This window comes from Peromyscus californicus, unplaced genomic scaffold (genome assembly GCF_007827085.1).
Source record: "Peromyscus californicus insignis strain IS unplaced genomic scaffold, ASM782708v3 Scaffold_4__1_contigs__length_199733344, whole genome shotgun sequence".
NCBI classification, from domain to species: domain Eukaryota; kingdom Metazoa; phylum Chordata; class Mammalia; order Rodentia; family Cricetidae; genus Peromyscus; species Peromyscus californicus.
Window position 1 is genome coordinate 56,043,970 of NW_026294562.1, and position 22,037 is coordinate 56,066,006.

Here is a 22,037-nt window from a genome sequence, read left to right on the forward strand (position 1 = left end):
ATTTTAGTACCAAAAAAGTCATTTATATATTAATGTTCATCGAAAACAAAATGCATTAGCTCTCGTAATTATTCCGTCCATATTAGTATTAGAAGGGGTGAATGAACATATGACAAATGACAGGTGTTATAGTCAGCTACTAAGTTTTATCTCTCAGGGCTACAGAGATGGCTCATTGGTTAAGAGTGCTTTCAGCTCTTGCAAAGGGGACTGGGTTTGGTTTTCAGAACCTACTTGGCAGCTCACAACAACCCTTAACTCTAGTTCTAGAGCATCCAATGCCCTCTGCGGGTCCTGTACATGGTGCACATAAATACTCAACAGGCTGACACACATACCCATAAAACGAAATTCATTTTAGTAATGAGACATTAGAATTTGGGGACACTGAAATGACCTAGTGAAGCACTTAGTTGTACAAAGGACTTGGATATAGGTGTGAATGCAGCACATACAAGTCATATTGAAATCTGAATTTTTGCTCAGTGGTAAATAATAGTGACTTAAGCTGCTAGACCACACTAATTTTGGTTACCCCTCCCCCAGTCTCTGATGACACTATTTTGTGCCCTAGGATCACATTCTTTTGTTTGTGGAAAATAAAGTTTGCGGACAAGGAGAGAAGTCTGAATGTAAGGGGGTAGCATAGTATAACTAGCAGTGGGGCTGGAGCAGGCACACTTGGTTGGGGTTAGCCTGTTGGCTCTCTATGAACATCCTGGAAGGATACTGGCTTTTAATTTGAACTTCTGTCAAACTTGTAACTCATTTTTGGATTAGAGGCCAGTTACTTATTAAAAGTGTAAATTACTAGACGGATGAGTTGGCTTACGGCTATATTTCTAGCACTAGAAAGGCTGAGGCAGGAGGATCATGAGTTTGAGGTCAGACAAAAGGCATCTAAGAATTTTTTGTTATGTTGCTGCAGAATGAACCCAGGTCCTTGCTAGGCAGGCATTTTGTGACTGAGTAACATCCCTAGCCCTGACAGACAAGATGATTTAAAAATAATATTCCAGGACAGTGAGATGGCTCAGGCAGCAAAAGTGCTTCTGTAGGTGGGATTATAGATAAGGTAGAGGGCTTGAATTAGGTGCCTCTTTTTTTTTTTTTTTTTTTTAAAGGGAAAATGATACCTATAGCTGTGAGTAACCTGTGAGTAAGCTGTGGGTTAATAGACATCAATATGAAGACACTTGATCTATAGTTAACCTCTTTACCTAAGGCTTCATTTTGCTTTTGTCAAAGTTACGACGAAAAGCCACCTTGGACTTGATTACCAGATTTTGTTTTGAAAGAAATTGGAATGTTCTGGGTGATGATAAGAGTAAGGGTGTATGCTTACAGTACTGGTAACTTTTTCCTTGAAGTTCTGGGATTCTAAACTTAAGGTCCTCACACATGTTAGGCTCTTAATCATTGAGCATATACCTCTCCAGCCAGCATACCTATGTCCCAAGGTTTTTTGGTTTTTTTTTTGGTTTTTCGAGACAGGATTTCTCTGTGTAGCTTTGAGCCTTTCCTAGAACTTACTTGGTAGTACATGCTGCCCTCGAACTCACAGAGATCCGCCTGGCTCTGCCTCCTGAATGCTAGGATTAAAGGCGTGCGCCACCACCGCCTGGCTGTCCCAAGGTCTTAACATGATACTGAAAATTCAGTCACTTCCTTCCTCATGGTTATCAAAAAGTTTTCTCATGCATTAGTTTCTTAGCAAATATTTGAGTGTCTTTCAATGTTACCAGAGTAGTTCTAATATTGAGGGCACATAATATGGAAAATGAACAAGATAGAATTTCAAGTGATAGTAATTATTTGCAAAAGTAGCATGAAATCATGAGTTACAAGTCAGGGTCCATGCCATTAGATGGGGTGGCCAGTAAAAGATCTGAAGAAAGAATTTTCTATTCTGAGTAGGTAGGGACGATAAAAACCAGTCTTTATCTGGAGGACTGGTAGTGGTCAAGTAGACTGAGAATGTAGCAAGAACCTGGTTGGGTAGATTGTTAGTCCATGAAGAAGTTTGAACACCCTTCCCCCATTCCCATTTTTCTTTTAGACAGAGTCAAACTATGTAGGCTTGGCTAGCTTGGAACTTGCTATGTAGACCAGGCTGGCATTGAACTCTCAGAGACTCAACTGCTCCTGCCTCTCATGTGCCTCTCATGGTATTGCCTGGTCAACTGTAATAGATTTTAAAAACTAAGGAGATGATTTCGATTTGGGAGTTGGTCATAGGGTGAGGTCTGGTGGTCTTGATGTCTGCACAGTGGTGTGAATTGTGATCCCTTGAATTGTTGCCAGTCTCTACCTTTGAACCTGTAGAGATTCTGGTTTAGGGAATGAATTGGTCCTGTATGCTATTGCAGGGTTTTTGTTTTTTTGTTTTTTCCAGGGATTTCAGCTTAAGAAAACTTAGAAGATTGAACTGAGAGAAAAGGATTTCTATACCATATGCATTTCTGGATGCATATTGAGTTGTGGTAATGTAGTGTTAGACATCCTCAGAAAGATAGATCCTGTGCAGGACATTAGAACTGGTTGTATTGATTACTGATCTCAGGTGGCCTTTAATCAGTCTCAGGTGCATCAGAGTGAAATGAACCATGGCCATATTTAATGTCATATTTTGAATTTTTTTTCCTTTTTTTTTTCCTTTTCAAGACAGAGTTTTCTGTGTAGCCCTAGTTGTCATGGAACTTGCCATGTAGACCAGGCTGTCCTGGAACTCAGAGATCCGACTGCTTCTGCCTCCCAAGTGCTGTGCCACCACTGCCTGGCGCTCGCGCTCTCTCTCTCTCTCTCTCTCTCTCTCTGTTTCTATGTGTATGTGTATATATATATGTATATATATATATACATATATATATATGTATATGTATGTGTTTGTTCTGTTTTTTGTTTTGTTTTGTTTTGTTTGAGTTTTTTTCAAGACAGGGTTTCTCTGTGTAGTTTTGGTGCCTGTCCTGGATCTCACTCTGTAGACTAGGCTGACCTTGAACTCACAGAGATCCGCCTGGCTCTGCCTCCGAGTGCTGGGATTAAAGGCGTGCGCCACCACCGCCCAGCTATATTTTAACTTTTTAAAGATACCTTTTCTCATACTTAAATTATTGACTAGTTTTCTGCTACTGAGTTAGGCTTGATTTTTTGTCTTGTGCTTTTTGTTTTAAGCGCTCTCTCTGTCTCTGTGTGTGTCTCTCTCTCTCTCTGGTGTGTGTGTATGTCAGTTTTGGATGGTAGTATGCTATTTGTGTTATTTCACTCCTGATCGTCTTGTTCTCATGATGTTCCCCTGCTTTCTGCTTGTTCATGTTTAAGTTACCATTCAGCACCTTTCCTTTTATCCCCACCTTCAAAAGCTGCTTTGCAAAGGGTCATGACTAAAGTTGCTTGCTCACTGAGTATGGGATTATATGAAGCAGCCAGTGGGTGAGAAAAATGTGAGGGAATTGGACCCTGTGAAGAATGTTCGTTTGTATTTGTTTACAGCTGAATTGTGACAAAGCCTTTTCTTCTAAGGTCAGTTCTAGGGAGTTTAAACTTTCGCAGCTCTGGTTAATGGCACCCAATAAAATCAAACAAAATCAAACTTTTGCTGTTCCCGTTTTTTGCTTTTGCTTTTTGCTTTTTGTTTTTTCTCTTGGCGGGGTGAGGTTGGGTTGGGGGTCAGTTTCATGTTTACACACCATTTGGGGTGGCGGGAGGCGGTTGCCTAGAGGGTTCTTTAACCCCAGTGCCTTCTAGGTCTCTGGCTGGCTCATTTCGGCCATTACACCGTAATTGAAGCTGGATCCATGGACTGTTGTAGAATTTCTCAACTACCTAGTTTTAATTTCTGGGTAGCTATGGGACTCCGGAGGGCTAAAGTGGAAATTGCCCAGGGTGGGGGTTGATTTTAAGTAGGGGCGGGCGCTTGGCTCTTTATTGCCGGAGGTCTGTGTAAACCGGACGGATGCAGTATCCATGCTGCGGGTGTAGTGGCGTTTAGTTGAAGGGGGATGCGAAATCTTGGATTAGAGGGCTGAATACTGTCGGGGTGTGCAAGTGGAAGTGATGGAATGTGAAAGCTTAACCAAGTTGGGGCCATGAAGCTACTAACTGCCACACTCAGGGTCTTGCTTGTTCTGCCTAATGGCGGGCCGCACTTCGAAGAAATCCACGTTTGTAGCTCCTCCCGCACATGGACCTCTTGCCCAATCAGTGGCTTCGGTTTCACTAGGCTGGGTACTCATTGGCTTTCGTATAAAAGCTCCGGATTACTGACGTTCCACCTCTTCCTGGCCTCTCAGGTAATTGGCGTTCGCGGTAACCAATCAGGAAGAGGATCTCCGGGAACGCCCGCCTTTTACTTTACCGAACGTCCAATCCGGTGGTAGGTTCACGCCCCCTTTCTACCCAGAGTCACTGCTGTGGCCGCCGCCATTTTAGCATTTTATCAGAACCATCCGCGCCGCGAGGAGGACGACCTGCAGATTTCCATGTGGTGAGAGACTCCAAGTCCTTCTGCTGTGTTCTTTGCTCTGTTAAAACTTACCTGACTCCCTTGGGCGTCAGGGTTGTCCTAGTGGGGTCGCGGCCCGCGCACCCGCCACTGAGAGGCGACCTCGGTCCTCGACTTTGTGCGGTAAGCCTGAAGCAGCCCTCCCCCAAGTCTCCACCCCCACCTCCCACCCCTTGGTCCCTGGAATACCTTCCTTTTGTCCACTTTATCCTCTACTTTGTTTGCTTTCCTATTTTGGGGTTTCCGCCTAGATAACGCTTAGATTTAGACAATTTCTCATGCCCCAGGGCATTGTCATTAACCAATCTGTAGCACCCATCTTTGACCAGGCAGTTTTTCTTTCTGTAGGAACTACTTTGTAATGATGTGTCCCCCCAAAAGGTTTCCCCTACTCGGGTGCTTTCTGTTTTTTCCCATGCTTTTTATCTGGTTGAGCCCAGTGTTCACTATTCAAAGGAAACTCCTGAACGTAGCTACTGCAAGGCCCACGTTTCCGGAAACGGTTGCTAAGAGAGGAAGAGCTAATTAGCAAGTCTAGTAGTTCGAATCTTGTTTTCTAATGGTCATCACAGTGGGCTGAAATGCTCCGTCTATGTAGTTTTTCATTTATACTCAAAACTTCCAGCCCTATTTTTCCTCGTTGTCTAGGGGCAGGGGATGTACACTCAGTGGCAGAGCACTTGCCTATAATGTATTGCGCTGTAAGTTTGATGTTCAGAACCACAAAATCCCTTTGTCTTCAAAAGACTGCCCTGTTAGAGACCTACCTCTTTAATAGAAGTTCTTGTGGGGAGTATAGCAGGTTCTCTTGTTGAACTCCCTGTGGGTTATTGTTTGGAGATGTGTGGGCACACCGGGAAGAGAAGTTTTTTTTTTTTTTTTTAAACTGTATGCTAGAGTGAAAGGAGGTGATAATAGTGATTTAATTAATTAATTAGTTTTTTGAATAGTTGCTGTGAACTTAGGTCTTCCCTTAAAAATTTTGTCTTTTTACTTGCAGGCTGTGTGGAGATGGTGAAGCTGTTCATTGGAAATCTGCCCCGGGAGGCCACAGAGCAAGAGATCCGCTCACTCTTCGAGCAGTACGGGAAGGTGCTGGAATGTGACATCATTAAGAACTATGGTTTTGTGCACATAGAGGACAAGACAGCCGCTGAGGATGCCATACGCAACCTGCACCACTACAAGCTGCACGGAGTGAACATCAATGTGGAAGCCAGCAAGAATAAGAGCAAAGCTTCAACCAAGTTACATGTGGGCAACATCAGCCCCACTTGTACCAACCAAGAGCTTCGGGCCAAGTTTGAGGAGTATGGCCCAGTCATCGAATGTGACATCGTGAAAGATTATGCCTTTGTACACATGGAGCGGGCAGAGGATGCAGTGGAGGCCATCAGGGGCCTTGACAACACAGAGTTTCAAGGTGAATCACTCTCTTTTGGTGGGAGAGAGCTCAACACAAGGCTATTGGGAAGAAATTGGATGAGTAAAAAAAGGGTTTGGGATATGCATTTCTTCAGCAAAGTTTTTATTCATTTATTTTGTGTGCGTGTGTGCGCGCTGCAACGTGCGAATGGAGATCAGAGGACAACTTGGGGTAGTCTTCTCTCCTACCATGTGGGTCCCAGGGATGGAACTTAGGTGGTCAGGCCTGACAAGTCAGGTGACAAGGGCTTCTTTACTCCCTGAGTCGAGTCCACTGACCCTCGACCTTTCTTATGAAGCCTTCAGAAACCAGGAAGGAAGTAGGTGATGAATTTCTTAAAATGGAGGATGGTGGTTTGGATTGGGGGCGAAAGGTTGGTTTTCATTTGTAGCCTTTAAGGCTTTTGAGCCTGTTGTGAAATCCTTTCTCTCTGCCTGGCAGTGGTGATGCACGCCTTTTTTTTTTTTTTTTCTTCCAACATTTTTATTTATTATGTAGTGTTCTGTCTGTATGTATCCCTTCAGGCCAGAAGAGGGCACCAGGTCTCATTACAGATGGTTGTGAGCCACCATGTGGTTGCTGGGAATTGAACTCAGGACCACTGGAAGAACAGCCAGTGCTCTTAACCCCTGAGCCATCTCTCCAGCCTCCGATGCACGCCTTTAATCCCAGCACTCTGGAGGCAGAGGCAGGCGGATCTCTTAAGTTTGAGGCCAGCCTTGTCTACAGTGAGTTCTAGGGCTGTTACACAGAGAAAAACAAAAACAAAAATAAGGGGGGAAAACAAGTCATTTCTCTGAAGACTTTTTTCTTTTTCCCCTCTGTTTTTGTAGAACGAAGAGCTTCACTCTGATTTATTGGCTCAACACAGCATCACCATTGTGTTGCACTTGATAGAGGAAGATCCAGAGAAAGCAACATATCAGGGACAATTTGGGTTAAGCTTCCCCTCTTGTCCCAGTTCTTTTCAGTAAAGATAATGAGCTTTAAAAGGTTCTGACTCTAACTAATTTTGCTTTACATCTGTGCCAAGGAGTTAATTTTGAAAACCACTTAGCATTAGAAGACTGATTTTAAGGGTCTAGGGAGGAAGCACTGGGATTTGGAGCAATAATGGCTCCAATGGGGGTAGTTTGGGTGTTACCATGAATCCCTGGTTAGGTGAATTGTTTTGTGCCCAGAGGGCATCTTGAGTGTTGATGTGGATTATCAATTGATTTGGAAGGTATTTAGTTTTACTGTAAGATCAAAACTTTCTTGTCAAGAGTGTGATTTAAATGACTGTTGAATTGCCAGCTGAACTTTGAACTCCTCCCATGCTTCCAGGTTCCAAGAGTCAGAAAAAGTTTTTCCTAAGGTTCTGATGAACTTCCAAATTACAGAATGGTCCTGGAAGTCATAGCTATATTTCTTAGGGGGGGGGAAATACACAGAAAATTTTGAAATATTTATGTGTGTTGCCTACAGAAATCAGAAGACTGTGTCAGATCCCTTGGAACTGGAGCCAGGTGGTTGTCAGCCACATGATGCTATAGATGCTAGGAACAGAACCCAGGTTCTTTGGAAGAGCAGGAAGTGCTCTTAACTGCTGAGCCATCCCATTAGACCCCTAACTGTATTTCTATTTCTTTTCTTTTTTAAAGTATTTTATGTGTGTTGCTTGAGTGTGGTATGTATGTGCACAGTATGTGTGCAGATTCCCCCGGAACTCTATTTCAGATCTGGGTTCTGGCTATATTAACACAAAGTAGTGGCTGGTTTTTTTCTTCAGTGCTACTTTTGTTGAACAGTGCTTTACTGTCATCTTTGTTCATTTCCCTTAAATTGAACCTTTCTGAGAGTCTGATGACACCCTACCCCCCATGTGACAAGTGCCCTGTGTCATGGGCATTGCTGTGCATTATTAAAAATGTCACACATTTCTCAGGAGGTCTAGTTTGCTTCCCTTTTTTAATTGGAAAGCTGAGAGTTATTTTGTCAACAACTTAATTGGAAGCAAAGACTGCTTTTGTGGAGGGTTCTGGCGTGATACCTGATTTTTTGGAGACTTTCCAGCCCTTTAATCACAAAAGAGGTGGTGTCTACTGGTGGCAGTTACATGTGTAAGGGGAGGACAGTGTGGTCCATTTGAGGGCAAGTATTCTATAATTGGTTATCTGAAACTCAGACTCTGATGCTAACCTGTTTAGTTAATTTTACAGTATTTACTGTAATGCCATCTTTTTTAAAAATACGGTGCTAGAGATGGAGTCCACATGCTAGTAAGTGTTCTGCTCCTGAGCAGCAACTGGAGGCCATCTCTTCCCTCCTTTATTCATTACCCAGGTTGGCCTTAAACTCAGGTTGGGCCCAAGCCATTTTCCTGCCTCCAGCCTCTTCTAGATGTGTTCCCCAAGCCGTGTGTGTGTGTGTGTGTGTGTGTGTGTGTGTGTGTGTGTGTGTGTGTGTGTGTGTGTGTGTGTTATTTTGAGACAGGGTTTCTGTGCATGTAACAACAGCAGGCTGTCCTCAAACTCAGAGGTATGCCTGCTTCTGCCTCCTGAGTGGATTAAAGGCATGCTCTACCATGCCTGCCCTGCCTCTGTTTGATTTCTTAATTGATTAGAGGTTTTTTGTGTGTGTTGAGTAATGATAATTTACCTGACTGATCCTTTCCCTTTCAGTTTATCACAATTGGGTATATTCTCTTTTTTGCTTGCCTACTTGAAGAAAACTGATTTTAAATGGTTTAGTTCCTTTTTTGGACACCAGAATCAACAAAATCATACATCAGGGCATTTATCAATGAATGACTGTGTCTTAAATGTGTTTGTTTGTTTCTTGATTGCTTTTTTTTTTTTTTTTTTTTGGTAATTTGTTATGTCCTAAAGTCCTGTGACATCGTAGTCCCCCCCCCCCCCCAATGTCATGGTAGTCTGTTATAACCTGTAAATACCTAATTGCCTGTCTTTGTTCTTTTGATGATTTGCAGCCTAGATTTATTAAGCTTTACCTATTTGTCTCTCCACTCCTAATTTTTTGGGATCTAATTTTGATTTTTCAGGTGAGATTATTTACCACTTTCTCTGCTGCTAGAGAACCCATCCTTCTAGTCACTTTTTTATAAGTTTTTTTAAAAAAAAACAGTATTTTTATTATTTTATGTATATGTGTTTTGCCTGCATGTATTTCTGTGCACCTCATGTGTGCCTAGTACCCCAGGAGGCCAGAAGAGGGCTTCAGATCCCCTGCAACTGGATTTGTAGTAAATGGTTGTGAGCTGCCATGTGGGTACTGGGAATCGAACCCAGGTCATCTGGAAGTGCAGACAGTGCTCTTAACCTCTGAGCCATCTCTCCTCACTTTTTTTTTTTTTTTTTTTTAAATGAGTTTGCCCGCATGTATGTGTATGCCACATGTGTGCCTGGCACCTTGGAGGCCAGAAGAGGGGCCTGGAAACTGGAGTTACAGGTAATTATGATGTATCATGTGAATGTTGGGAATAGAACCTGACTTCTCTGGAAAAGCAGCCAGTGATCTTAACCACTGTGCCATCCTTCCAGCCCCCTTCTTTGTTACCTCTTTAACATACGTGTTTGGGTGCTTTGGAGTCATTGCATTGTGAAGTTTTTGCTGGGTTTAGATCCCTTTTGAATTCATTTGCCAGTAAACTTGTTGACATTATTAGTAGAAATTTCTTAGGTGAAAGATTGAGATTTTAATTTTAACCTTTATTCTAAAAGTTGGTGCTTTCCTTTTATTAGGACTTTTAGAGCTATTTTTTATTTTCAAAATACCAATTGCGATTTTCAAAGAAAGGTTGTGTTTGGAGCATGTTCTTAGAATTACACAGTCTTACTTGATATTTGAGACAGGCTATATGTAACTCAGATTGAGCTCCAGTTTAACTATCCTCTAGCCTCACTCTTCAGAGTGCTAGGATTAAGGCGTGTGCCACCATGCTCAGCTTTTTTCATCTTCTCTCTTAAAGAAGAAAGCATTGTAATTCTCCTCTGAGCAGTTTGTTTCACTGACATTGTTGGTTATTCTTATACCTTTCTTGTTCTCTTTTATCAAAATGCACTTCCTCTGTGTGTGTGTTTGTTGACAGCTTGCCCAATTTTCTTTTGACTTTGACTGGAGAGTCAAATTGTGGATAATCCCTATTAGGATGATTATTAAATGAGAAAGAACAGTTTAAAGAGAAGACCTTTCATCTTGTGTCCCCAGACTTCCTTAATTTATGACTAGTCCGGAGATCTAGCTTGAAACTTGGCTGCCAGGCTCAGCCTTGGAACAAATCCTGATCATTCTTAAGTGTTGGTAACTTTAGGATCTCTTTGATTTGGGGTATCTATGCATAAAATTGGCTCAACATTTTTTTCCTACTTAATGCAATCTTGATAGAAAAGATGGGAATGCCAGGTGTTTGGAGCACTCTCAGTTTGAGTTTCTTTTGTATTGGGCCATTGGGTAGCTATTTGTCCAGTTACTTGGCAGTGGATGAAATCTCTCCTTTTTTGAGTAAGAGTAGAATTCTTAAACAGAAAGCTGGTGTTGATAGCTATAATATTTCTTATTCATCTGGTTATCCTTTGCTTGAAATCAGGCCATTTATACTGAATCTATATGTTGAGTTTCCCCCTCCCCCAAAGAAAGTCTTTTTGACAATTTGTCACACATCAAGAGTTGTTTAGGAAAAGCCATTGCTGTGACCAGTGGCTGGGGTAGGGGCTTGGGCTATTACTTTGTAATAGCAACCCTTCTTGCGTCTGTTTCTTCAAGGCAAACGAATGCACGTGCAGTTGTCCACCAGCCGGCTTAGGACTGCGCCCGGGATGGGAGACCAGAGCGGCTGCTATCGGTGCGGGAAAGAGGGGCACTGGTCCAAAGAGTGTCCAATAGATCGTTCGGGCCGCGTGGCAGACTTGACTGAGCAGTATAATGAGCAGTATGGAGCAGTGCGTACGCCTTACACCATGAGTTATGGGGATTCATTGTATTACAACAACGCGTACGGAGCACTAGATGCCTACTACAAGCGCTGCCGTGCTGCCCGGTCCTATGAGGCAGTGGCAGCTGCAGCTGCCTCTGCATATAACTATGCAGAGCAGACTCTGTCCCAGCTGCCACAAGTCCAGAACACAGCCATGGCCAGTCACCTCACCTCCACCTCTCTCGATCCCTACAATAGACATCTGTTGCCGCCTTCAGGAGCTGCTGCTGCTGCAGCAGCTGCTGCAGCTGCTTGTACTGCAGCTTCTACTTCATATTACGGGCGGGATCGGAGCCCCCTGCGTCGCGCTACAGGCCCAGTCCCCACTGTTGGAGAGGGCTACGGTTACGGGCATGGCAGTGAGTTGTCCCAAGCTTCAGCAGTCATGCGGAATTCCCTGTACGACATGGCCCGGTATGAGCGGGAGCAGTATGCGGATCGGGCGCGGTACTCAGCCTTTTAAAGTTTGAGGTGAGAGTGGGGGGTGTCCCCTGTTGGTTTTGTCATCCCTCCTGTGGCCTCAAAGGGCTCCAATTAGGCTGCCCTCCTTGCTTGCCTTCTGCAGGGCTAGTGTGAGGTTACTAGCATGGTTCAGTTTACAGACAAATCCTTAAATGCTGAAGTTTGAAGTAAATATCCTCTGCTCTCGTGCCTATTTTTCCAGGGCTTCTAATAGTAGGAGGCATTCTCATTGTATTTGTGTCTGGAACAACAAACAATGGTGTACTGGTGAATTTTGGGTCAAGTCTGTGTGCTTCTGTAATTGACCTGGGATCCAGACATTCAGACTTAGGTACGCAGCTTCTCAGAGTCTGCTGAATTTCTTAGCTGTGCGGCACTAGTTTTTTGTTTTTTGTTTTTTTTTTCCTTTCTTGAGTTTGCTGTATTGCATTATGTTGTGAAAGGGTCTGATAGGACCACTAATGATAAAGTTCGTAACTAGTTAACTGATTATTATTGTTCAAATCCTATGAAGACCTACAAAATGGCATCATCTTAATCTTGAAGAATAATTCTCACACTCTCAAAGGTCTCTCTTAGGCACTTAAAGAATTTAACTAGTGATAAATTGAGGCAAAGAATGGTAGCAAACATTTCTCACAGAGTAAGGAAGTCTGGCATGAACTTCAAAGTCCAACTTAGCTGCTCAGTCCAGTTTCATGTACGTAAGAGTCCAGTTTTGTTATCTTTTATTCTGTTGTGTAGCCTTTGATTTTATTCAAAGTTTTCATTTTTGACCCTGGGTTTGACCTCTTTCACTTAGGTAATATGGCAGTATAAGTTTACATGCATACTTGTGTTTATTCCTGGGTAATGTTGAAATCTAGGCTTAGGAACTTCATTATGACCACATCACTTCCTCATCTTTCCATTAGTTAAGGACCTTTACTACTCAACAACTTGACCTGAGTCCATTTGACAACGACAGAGTCTCACTTTGTAGCCTAATGCTGGCCTTAACTGCGGCAATTGTGCTTCGACACTGAGTGCTGAAATAGACCCTTATCACCATGGTGGTGCTTCTGTTTGGAATACATTCTCTTTTGATGCTTCTTGTCAGCTTTGGGCTCTAGGCTTTTAGGACTGCTGTTGTACTTGGGGTACTTTTCAGTTCTTTTAGTTTTGAGGAGCCCTACTGTGTCCCTGACATTGTCACAGATCCTTAATCTTGTAGTACAGGTACTTTGTCATCTTTCATATTAAGGCAGAAGGGATATGGCTTGTCCGGGTCCATTGACTGGTCCAAATGACTGATTGGGTTCATTGACTAGGATTGTGCTGGAAGAGAAACTTGAGTGACTTGATGTAGCTTACACATTCTCCAGTGCCTTCTTTTAAAAATTGTACATATAAACCTTCAAACTTGTTCAGTTGATGCAACTTTTTTCTAGTTCTTGATTGATACTGTGTCCTTGGCAGTAATTTTTAGGTTGAAACATACTGTTGACTTTTAATCCCAGAGGCTAATTGGAACTTTCCCTTTTTTTTTCTGTTCTGAGTTTGTGGAATTACCTTCTCTTGAGAATGCTAATAATGTTAGCATTGGAAGTAATAGCATGTCTTTGCCTACTATCATGAAAAATTTGCTGTTTAATTTAGAGAAAGGCCTTTCTGTATTTACTAGGGGACTGTTTAGCCTTCCCAACGATTCTCTGACCTTCAAGCTGTTCTCATTTTTAGAAATTATGTTGATACTAAGGAAGGGTACAAGTAAACTTCCAAGTGAGTATTAAGGTATGACTTTGTAGGATGTTCTTTGAAGTTTCTAAGTGGGAAAGCCCTATTGAGCTTTGCTGTAAAGCCCCTGTACTGTGCTCTCTTTCAGGTGGGATGTGTGTGGGCTGAAATTCCGAGCTGCGGTTGTGCATGAGAATACACCCTTCGTGGTACCCCATCTCCGGGACGTTCTCGGCTCTGTGCATTCAGTCCCTCAGGAACCATGGACCTTATTTTACCTTGTTAAGTTCAGACTTTCTTTTTCCTATTCTCTCTCCTGCTCAATTTCCCATTCTCCTGTTTATTCTTCTGTAGCTTCCCATTCATGTTCTGTTCTGTTCTCCCAGCATGCCTCCTGTGCAGAAACTGGTGGGGGCTCTGCTGTCTGTTACCTGCCTCCTGACTGTAGCAGGTATTTGATTTGGGAATGACCTTGCTGAGAATCACTGCTCTGGGTTTTCACTTTTGGCCCAAAGGCTAGTCCTAGAGATTGGGATCACTTTCCAGTGAAATAAATGGTTTTTCAAATTAGGGAATGTGTGCTTTGAGAAAGTTCTTGTTTGGACTTGTTTCTGGGTTGTTTATTTGTACCCTGAACAGAAGGTGGGGAATGTTTAAGCTATTTAGCTTTGGTTGAATAACACTGTAGAGGTTTTTAATTTTTTTTTTTTTTTGACCTTTAGGTACTAAAGGGAAAAGAGGTTATACAGAAGAATTGAACTAGGCATCCTTGTTTCAATGAAGACATTTCCTACTGGTCCATTTTTTGTTATAAAGCCGATTAACTAGTGGTTTAGAGCTGTAGATCTTTACTTGCCTTGAGAAATAATCATTATGTATACTTGCAACTGCTGTTAACACTCAGTCAACATATCTCCCTTGACTTATTTCCAGGAAAGAGGTGAAGGTTTCAGGGAAAAGAGGTAGCTTTCATCTTTGGGAAAAATGAAGGTATGGCTCCCACCAGAGTACATTTTGCTACCCATTGACCAGTACTACTTTATGGTGCATTTCACCATTCATATGATTCTGCCAGAATCAAGACTCTACATGAGTTCCACAAGCATCTCATAGTTTGTACTTAGTGACTTTAGATGAGAGGTATAAAGGGCCTGGCAGCTCCTTTATAAGTCATTAATTAAACTTAGTTTATCAACAGTTAGGACAGTGTTTGAATACAGTGAGGAACCACTGCTTTAGTATCATGTTTTTATTAAAAGTTTGTCTTCCATGTCTCAGAATCATATACTTGGTACTGAGTACCTACTGTTATGCCAGGCATGAAAAGGGTCATAATGATAAGGATAAAAGGAAATAAAGATGATAAAGGAGCCACTGTTGACTTGGGTGACTTCAAAATTGTCTACTAACTGCTTCTATTCCATTGATTCATTTTAATTTATAGATGACTGGAATTGTGACAGCACTCTGTGGACAAAGGTAAATTTTTTGTGATGTGAGACCCTGTGCTAGGTGATGTATGTGTTGCTCCTCAGTCTTTCCTGGAAAAAGTTTTTCTTAGCAAGTTTTTCCTTCCGGGCTGAATTGTTTTCTTTGCCACTGCTGCCTGTCTTAGAAAGGTTCATACCTATTTTGGTCCCTTTTTCTTTAATGAGTAGATCCAATTACTATTGTGCACATACGAGTTTTAGCACAATTTCTTGATGTGAGTTGAAGGTTGGGAATGGCAAGTCTCAAGATGGAGACTTATATTTGTTGATTCAAAAGATTTGAGGATATTTTGACAGATGATGACCCAGGTGTTAGGGATTTTAGAGCTTTTTTTTGTAGGATGGGGTGGGAGGCAGAAATAAAAGATACATCAAATCTGTCTTTGTGGCATGTTCCTTTGATGTTAGCTCTTAGCACTTGGAGCTGGCCATGGTGGCACACACCTTTTATCCCAGCACTTGGGAGGCAGAGTCAGGCGGATCTTGGGAGTTCAAGGCCAGCCTGGTCTACAGAGTGAGATCCAGGAGAATGAGACCCTGCCTCAAAAATGAGTAAAATTGAATATCAAGTGAAGGTTCCTGTCTAAATGGTTTCTTTGTTTTTACTGACTTGTCAGAGTATACATGGGTGATTTTTTTTTTTTTACCATGTTGCTCAAGTGGTTCACCTGCTTTACCTTCTGAGTCGATGGGGCTAAAGGTATACATACTACACTGTAATATACTTTTACATTATTAAAACATAAAACATGCAGAACGATTAAGATTTACCTGACTCATCTTTTTGTTTTAAGAGACTGAATCCTGTAAAAGCCTAGCAATGTTTTCATCAGTCTATGCTGGCTCAGAGCTTTTTTTTTTTCTTTTTTTAAATAAAAGATGTGCTTTTGCTATGTATACAACCAGACTGGCTTTGAACTCTTACTCTGCTTTAGATGGTAAAGGTATCTATTGCCAAGCCTAATGACCTGGAACCCACATGATGGAGAACCAACTCATCCATGTTGTCCTGTGACATCCACATGTGTATTGCGGTACACATGCATGTGCACTCACGGGAAGAAAGCTACTAGCTGAGTGTGATGGCATACTGTGTAATCTCAGCAGCATGTAATCTCTTGAAAGCTGAAGGGATTCAGAGTTCCAGGACTAACCACACTACATAATGTGATTCAAACAAGAATCCATTCATTAACCTGCTGGAAAACTTCTATGAAGTGTAATGGGAAAATAGTGACTTGAAAATTACGAGTCAGGACTGGTGATGTAGCTCTGTTGATAACATGCTCTCTTAGCATGCTTGAAGCCCTGGGCCTGAGCTCTAGTACTGCAGAACACTATGTGATGTGCATTTATGTAGTTAGTCTAGCACTGGGGAGGTGGAGGCAGGAGGACCAGGAGTTGCAGGTCATTGTAGCTGCATAACCAGTTAGAGGAGTGGTTCTCAAACCTTCCTAATGCCACAACTCTTTTTTTTTTTTTGGTTTTTGAGACAGGGTTTCTCTGTGTAGCTTTGTGCCTTTTCCTGGAACTCACTTGGTAGCCCAGGCTGGCCTCGAACTCACAGAGATCCTCCTGGCTCTGCCTCCCGAGTGCTGGGATTAAAGGCGTGCGCCACCACCGCCCGGCTGCCACAACTCTTTAATACAGTTCTTGCTGTGGTGACCCCAACCATAAAAATATTTTTGTTGCTACTTCATAACTAATGTTGCTACTGTTATGAATTGCAATATAAATATCTGATATGCAACCCCTGTGAAAGGGCCATTCTAACCCCAGGGGTTGCAACCAAAAGGTTGAGAACCACTGAGTTAGAGGCTAACACAAACTATCTCAACAGTTTGCAGACACTGAATATAACTGATTTCCAGTATTAGAGTGGTTTGAAATTATTTTGGTCTGAAGTTTCCAGTCAAGTGAGTGAGTATTCCATGAGGCTACATTGTTGTATAAGTAGACAAGATAGTACTGGCATCATTTACCTCCTCTGTTTCAAGGAAAATGCTTCAATTTAAGTTAAACACATTTTCCTCAACACTCTACCATTCATTTGTTCACTGACATGACTAGCATCTGTGAGCTGGCCTTGAACTTCACTGATTACTCATTGTTTACCAGGTGTGGGGTATATGGAGAATGCATGTCAATAGGGTGTCAAGCCTAATCTCACTTTGCCTCCTTTAGCTGTTGTGCACCCCCTCGACCCCCAGTTCCCAATCTTGGGTATGCAGATATTTGGCCTATCTTTGGGGGAGGGAAAAGGGTGATTGGAGTGGTCAAACTTATTTTGTATTGAAGGTATGATCCCTTCTGGTTCTTAGTGGATCATAGGTCCTACAAGGGTGGTCAGGGAGTTCTCAAGTAGTAGTAGACTAAGGCCTCTTCATAGGGCCTCATGAAAACTCAGGAATGTGCTCTTCCTCTGAGCTTGTACATTAGACCAAAAGATTGACTCTGAAAATTTTCAGGACTCTTCAGAAGCCGGGTTGACTTGGGTAATGCCAAGTTCAGTCCTCTTTACCTTAGTGCATTAATACTAATGTAGACTTTAGGAGGAAGGAATAGTGAGATATGTAGATCATGTTTGCTGTGGGAATTAAGTGCTGTTTCCAGTTGTTGGAATCATTTTTTTCTCTTAATGCATGAGGTCCTGCTGAGATAAAGATTGATTTTCCAGAATGATGGCAGTGCAGTCCCAGGACTATTCTCTGGTTTGTTTAGAGAATAAGTAGGCTGGATTGGAGCAGGAGGAAATTTCTCAGAGACAGAGTATTTAAACATTATGAAAATGGGAGGTTCATTTGGAGATTTAAAAACTGAATTACCAACTTTTTTAATTAGAGAAGAAAAAATTTGCAAGGAAGTTCTATGTATAAGTATAATCTTGGCATTTAGGGTGCTGAAAGAGGATGACTGTGTGAATTCTAGCCAGTTTGGACTTCGTAGTACATACTGATTAAGCTTGAGGCCAGTGTAGACTATATGGAGTGACAGCTGTAATAGTGGTTTGTCTTAGTTTGAAGTAATATAGCAAAGTACCATAAATAGACTGGTACACACACAATAGAAATTGGTTATAGTTTTTGAAACTGAAAAGTCAAAAGTTTCTAAGTCCAGCAGATAGCAAGCTGGGTGGTGGTGGTGTACACTGTAGCATGAATCTTAGAGGGTCTTATTAATAAAAACAAACCTGAGGCCAGTTATTGGTGAACGCTGGAAGATCAGAGAGAAGACAGAACAAGCCACAGCTACCTCACCTTGCCACTTCCTCAGCTGATCCTGTTTTCCTTAGACTGGATGTCTCTGAGTCCTTATCCAGAATGAATCTCAGCTGAACTGTGCTGCTCAAAGCCTAAAAGCTTAACCAGCCAAATGCTTACCTAGCCAAATGCTTCTATTCTAGTTCTGGTCCTCACGCCTTATATATCTTTCTGCCTTTTACCATCACTCCCTGGGATTAAAGGCTCGCTTTCTGGGATTAAAGGCGTGAGTCACCATGCTTGGCTGTATTCTTGAACAGATGGATTTCTGCCTCTGGAATGCTAGGATTAAAAGCGTGTGCTACCACTGTCTATCCTAAGTATTTAGTGGCTTTTCTGTTCTCTGACCCCAGATAAGTTTATTAGGGTATACAATATTTTGGGGAACACAATACCACCACAGTACACCTTTAATCCCAGTGCTTGGGAGGCAGAGGCAGGTGGATATTGTTATATAGAAAAACCCTATCTCGGAAAACAAACAGAAAACCAAAAAACAAAGCCAGCAGATAGCTAGCTTAACTAGCTTCTATTCTGTTGGTTTCAATGTGGCTGAAAGATCCCTAGTTTCTTTTTATTTGTTTGGTTTTTTTTTTTTTTTTTTTTTCCAAGACAAGATTTCTCTGTGTAGCTCTGGTTGCCCTGGAATACCTTCTGTAGACCAGGCTGGCCTTGAATTCAGATCTGCCTCCTGAGTGCTGAGATTAAAGGCGTGCACTTTAGCTATCTCTGGTTTCTTATAGGTGGTAGTTCATTTGTGAGGGCTTTGCCCTCATGATTTGATCAACTTCTACTAAGGTTTCTACTTTGACTGGTATTTCAATGTATATAGATGATAGAACACATTGAATCCATAGCAGTGTCCTGCTGTTTATCATGGTGGCAGCAAATGAAGCATGGATTTGGTAGTGTGTATAAGAGCAATACTCTGTTCATTTTACATACTAGAAATTGAAAGGTAAACTGGGTAAGATTGTGCATGACTTTGATCCCAGCACTTGGGAGGCAAAGGCAGGTGGATTTCAGTGAGTTTAGGGCTAACCTGGTCTAGATAGTGAGTTCCAGGACAGCCAGCTATGTAGAAAGACCATAAAGAAATTAGAAGGTGATTTTGAAAGTGCCCAATGGTAAATTAGGAACATCTTATTCAGAAACAAGAAAGGAACAGCCAAAAATACAGAAGCAGTTGGTTCTGGAGAGGGAAGAGGGGGATTTTCAGTGTCTCAGATACATTTGTCGAACCATGTTTTGCTAACTGATAAGAATAAAAGGTCCAGTTAAGCTTATACCATATCCTTAGGGTGGCTGATCATGCCTTTGAGAACATGAACATCTTGTGTCAAGAATGACTTTCTAGCAGGAAAATAGCATGCCCAAGAAGTAAAGACTATGCCCTGTGTAGTGATGAGCTAAGACAATTCTTTGGAATAAGGATACTTACTTGAGTTCTTCTGTATAGGACTTAGTGGTAAGTGAACTTCAAAAGCTGAATTGAGCATTTTACTACTGTTCTAGTTTTGTCTTACGTTGTCAAGTCAAATAAGAAGTGCTAAGAGTGTGTATGAATTTCCTTTAGTTCTTCTATATCTTACAAGCTTAATAGCCTTTGGGTATACAACAAAGCGGGACCACACAGTTTTACAGTGTAAGGACCATTGACATCAAAGCAGTAGTACAGAATTTAGTACAGAGCTGTAGTATAGAACTTCTAGTCTAAACTGTTCTCCATGGTGTGGAAAAGGGAAGGAAGATGGCTTTTACTTGCTGACTTCAACTAAACTAGAGCATTGTGAGGTACTTATGTAAAAGTTTAAAGAAACAAACATAGTGTACAACACATTTCTGCTCTAGGGTAGAGGCATGGTGATGGCTGCAAGTTTAAGGGCTATCAGGGCTACATATTAAGATCTGTCTCTGGAAACAAAATCACCGAAGGTTTTTTACTTTAAAGCCAGAGGGGCAGTGTGAGAGCTAGAATTCCAGCATGGCACATCTCTGGAGTATGCGTGGCCCAGAGGGAAAAGGAAAAATCAGCTGGGCATGGTACATACACAGCTGTAATCTTAGCTAATCAGAAGGATGAAGTAGGAGAATTACATTTGATGACAGGCTGTACAGCTTTGTAAAACCCTTTCCTCACAGAGCCTAGGATTTTTAACACCATAGTGAAGGATTCTCACAATATGTGAAAGGTTGTGTGTTCAAGCCCCAATACTGCCAAAACAAAAACTGGCATTTGCCTGTTAGCTACTTAGAAAGATGAAACTTGGAGTCCGTCAATTCAAGGATAGCCTGGGTAACATAATGACATCTTGTCTCGGGAAAAAAATTTATGGAATTAAGTGAATTACTGGATGTATTTTCAGTCCTTAGAATATGATTTTGACAATGTGTCTAGAATTTGAGTATACATATGTATCATAGTTTTGATAGTTTTATATTCTAGTAACATGAAATGGTGTGCCTTAAAATTAATTTTGTTTGCCAGGTATAGTGGACATATGCCTATAACCCAGCATTGCAGCATGAAGGCTGGAGGATGAAGTTTTCAGGATATTCTCAAAGAATAATGAATTCCAGGACAGCCCAAGATCCTGTCTTCAAGGGAGAAAAAAAAGGCAAAGTGGTATTTTGTATTAAAAAGGATGACAGGGAGACAGGCAGTGGCACACACCTTTAATCCCAGCACTTGGGAGTTAAAGGCAGGCAGATCTCTGAGTTCAAGGTCAGCCTGGTCTACAGAGCGAGTTCCAGCTAGGCTTCGCACAGAAACCCAGTCTTGAAAAACAAAAAAAAGGAGGTGGGGGTGCGCTGACAGGAATGCAGATTTACAGTAGGTTTTGTTTTTGAAGTTCTGGCCATCAGCAGATCACAGTAAACTATTGCACGTTATGGTTTTCTGTAGGTCATGCTTTCCCTTGAAGTCAATCCAGTTTGTAGGCTCATCTGCTGGGTTAGTAAGTGTTCTGTTATGAACACCCCCACCCCACATTTAAATCTTTTTTGACCTGATAGATTATAAATGGGGTTTGGGCTGGGTTATAGCTCAGTAGTAGAGTATTCAGGAGGCCCTTGGTTCAATTTCCAGTGCTAAACCTGGGTGTTGAGCACACCTGTCACTCTAGCACACGGCGGCATCAGAGGTTTGGGAGGATCGGGAGCTCAGGAGCTCTAGACAGCCCAGGGGAACGTAACATAGTGTACCTCTCTTTCAGAAAAAAACAAAACAAAGGTAAGCAACCAATTGGGTTGCAGAGGCAGAAAATAATTTGTAAATTCTAAAGGCTGTCTGTCTACGAAAGTATTTTACTAGTGGTTGCAGTAAGAGCCCTTTTGGCTGAAAACTATTTACTACTGTGTTGTCATATGGCAAAGTGAGGTGAAGGACCTTTGGGGTCTCTTACAAGGTTATTAAATACTTTATATGAAAGTTCTGTCCTTAAAATGTATTTATTTACTGTCTAAAGACCCTGTCATCACTGGGATTACAATCTGAAACATTAATTTTGAGGGGGGCACATTTTAACCTAGCATTACCTAGTTACAGTAGTTTTTGTTGCTTATAAGACAGATACTTAATGAAAATTGATCAGTGGGTATGTATAATTCATGGTGTTACCTGAAACAGTCACAGAAATATAAAAGAGAGTGAAAATGTTACATATTGTCATCATCTGATTCATCTTCCTTCAAGGATTCCTCAGCACATTTGTTTCCTCCCATGTATCTTTCAGAACAATATCTTTCTGAAGTTAGTTCACCAACCTAGCTGAACTCTAATTCAAAAGCTTTATCCTTAACTATATCATTTATGATATAAATTATTTTTGCAACTTCTTTACATCATGGAGTGTCGGTGACTATTGGGGTCCAGCCCCTAATAGTCTCCTTTCCAGGGTCCGGGGAAGAATCTATCAACCAGCTGAGAATCTATCCTTTAAAGTCGGCAAATCAATCTACGCACGCAGAGTTCTTTGGTCCATTTGCTTTAATTCCATCCTCACGTCCCTTGCTTTACAGTTATATATCCCCCCCAAATCACAATCCTCCCCTCCACCCAGGACACTCAGCCTGAACTTCCTCAGGCAGTGATTGTCCGCTATCAGGATCAAATGGAGGGGTGATAAGAATCACAAAGAGGGGCACTAGTTGTTAATTACCATTTGTGACCCAAAGGGGAAGTGACTAATGAATTAACTAAAGG

General features: G+C 41.8%; 1 protein-coding gene across 9 annotated transcripts in view; it reads left to right on the top strand.

Annotated features, from left to right (window-relative positions):
- Positions 1–22,037, top strand: part of LOC128125173 (RNA-binding protein 14) — a 59,956-nt gene that overhangs the window by 14,577 nt on the left and 23,342 nt on the right. Inside the window, exons 2-6 of one of the 9 annotated variants that reach the window (XM_052762264.1) lie at positions 4,293–4,486; positions 5,505–5,927; positions 9,300–9,380; positions 10,695–11,376; positions 13,232–13,654. In XM_052762264.1, coding sequence (XP_052618224.1) covers positions 5,516–5,927; positions 9,300–9,380; positions 10,695–11,368 — 1,167 coding nt within the window. In that variant the 5' untranslated portion in view covers positions 4,293–4,486; positions 5,505–5,515 and the 3' untranslated portion in view covers positions 11,369–11,376; positions 13,232–13,654. Of the gene's footprint in view, positions 1–4,292; positions 4,628–5,504; positions 5,928–6,763; positions 8,758–9,299; positions 9,381–10,694; positions 11,377–13,231; positions 13,655–22,037 lie in introns of those variants that run through there. The other 8 variants (XM_052762263.1, XM_052762266.1, XM_052762267.1 and 5 more) reach the window with 8 other exon arrangements.